General features: G+C 46.5%; 1 protein-coding gene and 1 long non-coding RNA gene across 9 annotated transcripts in view; one reads left to right on the top strand and one right to left on the bottom strand.

Annotated features, from left to right (window-relative positions):
• SSBP2 (single stranded DNA binding protein 2) overlaps positions 1 to 1,750 on the bottom strand; it is a 345,880-nt gene extending 344,130 nt beyond the window's left edge. For 2 of the 8 annotated variants that reach the window (XM_077139271.1, XM_077139266.1), the window contains exon 1: positions 870 to 957. Coding sequence is in view for 3 of the 8 variants with exons in the window: in XM_077139266.1 (XP_076995381.1) it covers positions 870 to 928 (59 nt within the window). In the remaining 5 variants the exon portion in view is untranslated. Of the gene's footprint in view, positions 1 to 269; positions 310 to 869; positions 958 to 983; positions 1,262 to 1,647 lie in introns of those variants that run through there. The other 6 variants (XM_077139285.1, XM_077139283.1, XM_077139269.1 and 3 more) reach the window with 6 other exon arrangements.
• On the top strand, positions 576 to 8,395 carry LOC143665628 (uncharacterized). The gene is made up of 3 exons (XR_013167122.1): positions 576 to 666; positions 7,473 to 7,604; positions 8,179 to 8,395. It is a non-coding gene; the product is annotated as an uncharacterized LOC143665628 (long non-coding RNA).
• Positions 8,396 to 9,229: the final 834 nt, after the last annotated feature.

Here is a 9,229-nt window from a genome sequence, read left to right as displayed (position 1 = left end):
GCGCCCGCCGCCACCGCCGCGCACCCAACTTCCCCCGCGTGCGCCCAACGACCACCGCCCGGAACCCGGCCCGCCCGCCCCCGCGGCCCCCAGACGTTTAGGAGACAGCGAGTCTCCGCAAAAAGTTCTCCAGTCGCCGGCGAGTTTGGGTCTGCCGCGAGAGGCAGAAACGCCAGCCTCGTCCAGAAGTCCCCGCCGGCACACTTTTCCTCCCAGGAAACTCGGTCCTCCTCAGACACCCAAACTTCAGCGGCGCCCACCGTCCCCACCCAGCTCCGCGAGGCGCCGGGGGCTGCGCAGGCCGCGTCCCTCCGCTCGGCTCGGGAAAGCCCCGACGCCCACCCGGCCCGCACACGCCCTCCGCGCCCCACGCGCGTCTCCGCGCCCCGCGGGGCCCCGCTCGGCGCCCGGCTTCCGCCCTCCGCGCGCCCGACACCGCCGCCCTCGCCGCGCCCGACGCTCCGGGACCCAAGCCCCGGCCCCAGCCCCCGAGTCCCCGCCGCCGAGCTCCTCGCGCTCCCCGCCCCGGCCCCCGCGCGCTCCTCTGAACACCCGCCTTCCCACCGCGCGCCCTCCTCGACGCGGCTGCCCGCGCCCCGCGACCCCCGGCGGCTCCCCGCGCCCGCGCAGCTCCACACCCCAGCTCTAAAGTTACTTTGTGAGGAGGTAAACCCGCGGGTCCTCTCCCTCAGTCACCCAAACAAGTTTCCATCCTCCCCACCAGCGCCGCCGCCTCCCCCGGCGCACCCGCTCCCTCCCGCCCGCAGCCCCCCACGGCTGCCCGCCCCGCGCGCGAGCTCCCCCGGGGAAACGGCCGCTCCCCGCACCGCGCGCCCCCACCTCGCGCACCCCTCCCCCTGCCATCCCACCCCCGGCTCTCCCCGGGCGGAGAGTGTCTGTGTCGCCGAGACAGAGTGTGCGAGTGCATGCCCGTGTGTGCGCGCGTGTGAAGGCGGAGGTGGGTGAGAAGCGGAGACACTTACTTCTCCCGGGCCTGGCTGTCGGACGGGACGGCGCTGCTGTTACTCTTGCCTTTGCCGTACATGCTTGTGCCGAGAGCAGCTCCCACTGTCACGCACCTGTCAACCCATCACAGCCTCTCCGGGAACAGCCCCGTCCCCATGGCGACCCACGCAACCACCCCCACTATTGGCCGCCCCACGCCAAGGTTCCGCCCCCTTCACCCAGGCAACGCGCGAGACTGACAGGCGTCCCCCTCCCTCCGACCCTCCGAAGCGCGCCGTGGCGGCTACAGCCTAAGCGGCAGCCTCCTCCCTCCTTCCCTCCCTCCCAGCTTCCCTCCCTCCCTCCTTCCCTCTCGGCTCTCCGCCCTCCTCCCGCTCTCCTTCCCCCCTCCCCCCTCCGAACCCCGGCGCAAGGGGGGAATTAGAAACTGCTCTAGAAGGATTTTAAACAACTGGCTGTTCTCCCCGCCGCCGCCCCTCCCCCCGCGCCGCCCGCGCTCGGCTCCTCACTGGAGAGAAGGCGCCGGGAGGAGGGGAAAGTGCGGCCTGGAGTCTGCGGCAGGAGCCGGCGGAGCTGGAGCCCCAGACTTTGGGGCGCCGGCGAGTACAAGGACAGACCCACGGCCCCAGCCACCCTGGGGACCCCCACCAATCCCCTTTCCCGCTCCTCTCCTGCCTGTACCGCGCGCCGGTGCACACGATTGATCTCTGCCGCCCTCAGCCCCGCTCCCTGGGGTGTCGCCCTCGCCCTGCTCTCGGAGGGCCGGCAGGCCAGGGACACCCACGCGGCTCCCTCGACCTTCTAGCTGAGCCACCGGGAGAGACCCGCCTGCCCTCCTGGGGAGGGACTGCGCCTCCAGCCCTTGGCGCCGCTGGGGTGGCGTCGCACCGCTCCCAGGGCGGCGCCCTGCGCCCCAGGAGAGAGCCCTGCCTCCTCTCATGGGTGAGCTTTCTCCCCAAGAGGGAGAGGCGACTCCTGGGGGCACAGTGGCCCCCTAGTCCGGCCCCTGCACGCCCGCAGCCCGGCGGGGCACCGCACGCCAGCTCCCCTGCTAGATCTACTGCCTTAGAAAAGGGCCCCAGCTTCCCCCACCCACTCCCAGGCCTGGTTTTTTGGTTTTACAGTCTGGGATGACGATACCTACTCATCCTGACCCCTGGCAAGGAACTGGTCAGAGAAGGCCTTAAAAGATCCCCCATCCCTTGCCCGGCAGAACAGGGCTCAGCAGCGTTCCAAGGTGTGCAAAGTCTTGCCTGAGCTGAAAGACTGCCAGAAATATTACTGGATCCAAGTCCCTAATCCCGTTGCAGTAAATGTACAAAAGTTTCTGCCACACAGCCTGGTTCCCAGTGATACTCCATCCTTTATCCTACCCGGGATCCGTGGCTGTAAAACCAGGCAGGGTGCACGTGGGGTTAAAAAGAAGAGAAGGGCTTCAGATGGGGAGTGACAGGGAAGAGGGGTGCAGGTTGGGGTGGGACTAGAGAAAACATTGGGGAAGGATGAATAGATATAAAACAGCTATGGGAGAAGAGAGGAAATAGGATTCAAGTGGAGAAAGATATCTTTATTCCTCACAGCTTTATGCCTTTAGTAGGGGGGTCATAAAAATGCATATTGAGATACAGAGATATTTGGAATGGAAAGAAATGGGCTTGTGTGGCCATTGAGAGCAAGATAGGAATAAAACATCAACAGAAGTTTAAGGAAGGGCAGTTAGTAAAAACGAGAGGTAGAGAATCAAGAGTGGGGATGGCAACCAAACAAATCAAATGTTGGAAAGATGAAGAGGAAGGTCCTACTGTACTGGTGTTAGGGAAAATGGGGGGAAAAAATGGAAAAGGCAAGGTATAAAAGGATAGGAAAGAAGAATAGAAGAAACAGGATTAAGTCAAGAAACCATAGAATATGATAGCAAAAGAAGAGATGACAGAAATAACAGAGGACTAACATTATGAAAGAACATACAAGAAAAATGAAAGTGCTTTTAGTAGAAAGACAAAACTTCAGAAAAAGCAAATAGAATAAATAAGGAGAAGGAAAGTGGAGGAGGGGAGAGGGGGGGATCACCTTGGCTTGAAAAGATTAATTCCAAAAGAAGTAATTTGCCATTTCCAACTCTGAAAGTATCCTTTCTGTTTCTAATGACCTAGAGTAATTTGGGGTTTGGAACATTGCATACATGGACCCTGAAGAACTGGGAGGCATGAAGATGATCCAGTAACCCTCTCTTTTGATGAAATTTTGCTCAAAATGCTCAAATGTGTATAAGGTTGCCACTGTTTACAGATTCTACCTTTGAAGACAGCATTATGTAATTTGTTGTTCAATTCCCTACTTCCATTGGCTTTAACCCAGAAAACTATTAGCATCTGCAGGCTCCATCACCCATAGAACACTCCCTGTAAGGCAGGTGTTGCTCTGATAATGTTGTCAAGGAGAGAGCTCTGGCTACTGGCCCACTCTCTTCCACCCCTGGAATAAGGGATGGTTTCCACTGAAAACCAAGAGTAGGCTAAGTACTGTTATTTAAAAAGAAAATTAGATAATATTCTTGCACTGGTGTTGGGATTCTCTACCTGTGGTTCTCAGTTTGTGGCACATTAGAAATTCCTTGGGAGCATTTTTTTTAATACAGCGTCTGGAATCCTACCCCAAACTAACTGCATAGAAACCTTGGAGATGGACCAAGGCACCTGTATTTTCCACCCGATTCTTATGCATAACCAGGGCTACTTAACCTCTGGTCTTGAGGATCTACTTAAAGACAGCCAATGGGCACTACCAGAGTTTAGAAGATTTTTAGGTTGTGGCTGTGCATAGCAGAAGGACCTAACCATGATCTAAGGCAGTAAGTTGTCTTTACAGTGGACTTTGCATTCCACCAGTGAGCCACCCAAGGATGAAAATGTATGACCACATGTGTTCTTAAGGGACAAGACCACAAATAGCCATCGTTTAACCTGCTGATTCCGAAGAGAAGAAAAAAAAGGGAGAGGCTGGTTGCTATCTACTGCTGTAATTTACTCATATGATTGGTTTTTACTAAATTTGATACATAGAAGAGTCCTCTGGGTAATGGCATATTTTCTGATATTTCAAAAATAAATAAATTATAGACCTGCACAGTGGGGTATAGAATTCAGAACAATTTGGTCTTAGTGTCTGGAAAGAATGAAATGCTAAAAGGTCTTAGTTCAGAACTTGCCAAGTTAATGTCAAAGTTACCTTTACAAGAATGTTCTCATCCAACAAATGAACAAAGCGAAACCATGACTATTCCTGTATATAGTAACCTTAAAGCTTAAGTAATCAAATCAATTATCCAAACATCTCAACAGCTACCTGAACATTCTCTGTTTTATTTTCCTCTTAATGTTTACACGTGTAAATAAAATGCTTCTTTGCCCTTGTTCAAATTACTTTGAATACAAAGAGTGTTCTTTGCATCAGCAACTGTATCTCATGGGGCCAATATTGTAATTAATGAGATTTGAAACACATATTCTGAGCCAAATTTGAGATCTCAGACACAGAATTGAAGACCCATTGTTTTGTTTTGATTTTTAAAAGGAAGAGAGAGGAAATTTAAAGCTTCACAGTGTAAAGACTCACAGTGTATTTTGAGAAGTTTTCTTCGTGAGGTTGATTAATTTTGGGGGTCTAGACTTAGTATAGGGGGATGCTGACCAGCTGATCCGCCAGAATGGGGTATTTTGGTGTGTTTTTTTTTTTTAGCTTTCTTCAGTTAAATATAGAACTCCAAAACTACTCAATCATTAGGTCTTCTCCCCCACCCCCATTTTGTTTGAGCACATATGCACAATTTTCTCTTTCTGGAACCTGCATCTTATTCCTGGAAGTCTTTATCATTTTAAAACAGGCAGTTCGTTGTACCACCCTGCTTGAGCTTTCGTTGACTATACATTTCTTAGATACTAATTTTTTCTCCTAAAGCCTTAAGGTTAATAATGTCTATATTCTTAGAGTACATGGAAACTTAGAAAAGATTTCCCTGTATTTATAGAACAAAGAGACTTCCTCATTATGTTTAAATGGAAGCTAATCATAAATGTAATTATTTGCATATTAACCTACCCAAAAAGAAAAACATTTGAAATAGAAAATATATAGAAAAATCGAACTAAACCTTGAAATGAATTTTCTTGGTTTTAGTCAATTTTTCTAAAGAACAAAACTGCTCTATTACTTATTTGTTTCATAAAACTAATTAGCTTATAAAAATAACATCTCCTTAGTTACTCTCTTATCACTTTTCATTTCAAAACATTTAATAGATATTCGTTCTTTAATACCCAGTGTTCCCCAGTTAATTAGATTTGCCTAACCAGCTTTTCAAAAGGTGTAAACTGAGTCCTAGAAAGATTCTTTAGCATGATCTGATCCATAAAGCAAATAGAAGGAGTTCCAGGAGGAGAACTCCATGTTCCTGGCTGACAGTCCTGTTCCCAGACCACGAAGCCGCACCTCTCCCTCTCAGAAGTGACTATTCCACAGAGGAATGCAAGCAAGCTCTGAGATGTTTGTCACTCAAACTACCTTATGAAACTTCATTCCCAGGCAGAATAGATTCACAAGCTGTTCAAATTCCATGTACCAAAGTAATGGAATGAATAGTGTCATTGCAGATATAATACTATGCAACCAAGTCATTTACACCAGAATAATAAATGAAGTGGGCTCAAATTCACATTATTTGGCACACCGTTGTTGATTTAATGTCACTTAATATGAGACAATGGCTATTCACTTAACCTTTTCACTGCATTTTTGAAATCCCATCTAATATATTCATAACCCACCAGTGGGTTAGAGAGACAGTGTTGAGTCTCAGTTTCAAACAGTTTCTTCTCAAAAGTGCCTGTTCTTTCTGCACACCACCAAGAATTTGAAGTTTAGTAACTTGAAATAAAATAATCCTGATACAAAGAATTGTACATAAGCTGTAGATGAAGAAAAGTGAGAAAAAAACAGGGCTACCATGTAAGGCAATTTCACATACTTTAGTGCATTTTGCAAAACAAATTCCATGTATTGCAGTGTTCGTTGGCTGGATTTTTGTCATTAAATGTTGAGAATTATGTAATAGGAAGGGTGCCAAAGAGTATTCTCTGTTCAAAAGTATTAATTTTTTTAGTGCATTCCTAAATCTTCACAATGATTTTTTACCTACTAAGGTTATGCCAATATTATGTCTTTGCACCATTGGAATTGACAAAAGTCCCAATCTCAAGAGGGAAGCTGTGCAACATCCCAAGAAATGTCATTTTCTTCTGTTGAGAATGGAAACATAAAAAAAGAAATACTTGCTACATTTGCTTTTCATAACTTTCAATGTAATCGGATCTGTTTAACCAAGTGTGACAGAAAAGGAAGATGACTAAAATTATACCACTATCAAATGTTGTTTACCATAAAGTAGTTTAAGAATAAAGGGGCAAATATCAAAAAAAAAGAAGAAGAAGAAAAAGGCAAAAACATATTTATTATGCTAAACAAAATCTGTTTAAGACAAATGCTGAATATACCTATTGCAAATTATAAGCTATAAGGTATAATCAGCCTTATCAGGGCCATATATACTTGCCAAAAATAAAAAGAGCATTTTAAATATCTCATTTTGGGGTGGTCATGGAAACCAATTGGGCTACACCCTACTATGTATTGTGATATATAAGTGCAACCATTCTTGAAAACTTATAAGAATTACATGTATAGTCAAATTCCTCATCAGATAAATGATTGTATAGTCTTGTTATCGCCAGTTTTCCAGACTCCGCAGGTCTTTTTCCTTCGACCTAAATTCTTGAGGTAAATGATAGAAGACTGCTCCTGCTCAGTGCTGAGCTATTAACAGTAACAAGAAAAATCCCAACCAGCCTCACCCAGCTTCTGCGACCCCCACATTATCTGTGCTTTGGGGGGTGGGGGGGGAGTAATGTTCAGAAAATTAAGAAAGAATACATTTGTCTTATAATCTGTTGACTGCAGTCCCACTCTCTGCTTCCCTCCTCTATTGCCCTCCCTCTAACTCTCATGACATATTTAGTTCTTTAAGAAGAACCTTTATCAGTGACTACCATTCCTCTGGATATGACTTAGGGCTGGAGTTGTTGTGAAGGAGAGTTTTTACCTTGTTTTCACCAGGTCTGGGATCTCTGGAATAGTCTTCTTTGGTATAATATTTGATATCGAGGTACCCAGAAATGAGAGGCATTTCAGGAGCACTGTATCCATTCACCAGGGCTCTGCAGCCTAGTTCAGTTCTGGGAGGGAGGTCAGCAAAGAAGGCAGTGTGGTAATGGTGTAGGTGGCCTGGGGAGAAGGGTGGATCAAGGAGAACTCACTTGGGGCACTTTCTCCCCACAGTTGCCCTTACACCCCGACTTTCCTCCACAGCTTCCTTCCTTCTAGCCTGAGCAATTCTGTCCTTTCAGAAGAGGCCGGTTCTGTTCACATTTTGTTTTGTTTTCTTTATTTCAAAGAAACATTTATCATTTGTGGCACAAGGAGACTTATGTCACATCCATGTCTCAGGAATTTTCTACAGACCTGGTGCGCTTGCTAAAGGATTTATGCCAGGAGAACAGGACTGCCTCACATCCCCTCAATTCCTGGTGGGTACAAATTGCCTCAAGTCAGAGCACTTGACTATACATTCCCCCACCTTCCCACTCTTTCTTTTATCCCTTCTTCCTCTTTCTTCCTCTCCCCTTTCTTTTGCCTTCGCCATTAACCACTGACAAAGAGACAAACATGTAAGAGGGCTGGGAAAGTTTAGTGGGGACACGTTAAGCTGAAGTCTATGAAACCACTAGCTTTGTAGGTTAAAAGTCTTGGCCGCTGGCAATTTTAGGAATTTCAGTTGTTGCATTCCACACCTCAGGCTCCTTACATATGAACTACACTAACATTTATCAATGTCTTACAATGTGCCAGGCACTGTCTAAGTACTTTACATAGAGTATATCACTTAATACTTTTAATAATCCACTGAGGTAGGTACTATTATTAACAGCATCTTCTCACTCACACAACTAATAAATGAGAGGATTGTAATTTGCCCTCAGGCAACCTCTTTAGGCTCTCTCTGGACTCTGAAGCACAGATCTTTCCAATCACTCCTTCCCATTACTGTTTACTCTTTCATGTACTGTGAATTTAGAAACACAAACTTCTCTGTGAATACAGGTTGGATTAAATACAGGTGGGGCCATGCAAGCACGGCTTGCAGATCTCGCTTCAGCCTGGAAAGCAGCTGAATTCTGTTCTTGCAGTTAAACTCCTTTAATTTGGCAAAAGCATCAAGCCTCAGAAGCATCAAGCCACACTGTTTCATTGGAGCCTTGTCCTTTATTAAGATCATCCTTTCTCCCCATTTTGACTATTGTAAAGTGGATACCTTGGCTCACGATGGAATATTAAATGGAGAAATTATTTGGTGTGTGTCTAGTTCTCCTCTGAAATATGACAGAAGCAATTCTCCTTACTCCCACCGCCCTGGCCCCTCATATCCTCTTTCCAGTCTTCACCTTTTTTATTCCTCTTTCGGTCAATCACATTTACCAGATCTCTGCCTGTGATCTGTGGGAGATAAAACCCCCTAATTAAGATCTTCGTTTTAATTCACATTCAGCTTAGGAAAATGGAAAATCTGGGGAGTACCATCCATTCACGGGATCTCTGTAAATTAATGATCCGACCTCTGGAAATGGTGAGAAACTGGGGGCCAATATCTAAATCAGTCTATTGCAATTCCCTTTGCTTTTTCTTCCTTCTTTTTTTTTTTCCTGCGTGGTTTTCCTTCCCTCATAGATGATTGCAGGTCACTGTTCATTTTTCTTCTTCTCTTGTTTTTCTGGCTTCACTTCCTCCTTCTATTGTTGTGGCTGTCTTTTTTTTCCTCTCATCACATTTCCTGTGGCTTTTCCAATTCGGTGGGGCCCCATCCAACACACTCACAGTCTGGCTCTAGAGTTTTTTGGTCTCAGGGGAGAACAAATAGTCCCAATACCTGGGTCATCAAAAGAAAGAGTCCACAGACTAAGTATTCATGAAGTTTTACTTTATTGATTTTATTTTAGAATGAAATCCAAGGATGCTTATTAGGGACAAAAAAAAAAACCCAAAATACTCATCCTCTGAGCTCCAAACCATTCTGAACTCTGACAGTACCAACATCCATCAAATCAAACAATGAAATCAACTTTGGTTACTTAGCATAATAGAAATAAACTTGTAG

Source organism: Tamandua tetradactyla, chromosome 21, assembly GCF_023851605.1.
Source record: "Tamandua tetradactyla isolate mTamTet1 chromosome 21, mTamTet1.pri, whole genome shotgun sequence".
NCBI classification, from domain to species: Eukaryota; Metazoa; Chordata; class Mammalia; order Pilosa; family Myrmecophagidae; genus Tamandua; species Tamandua tetradactyla.
This window is presented reverse-complemented; position numbering and strand designations above follow the sequence as displayed.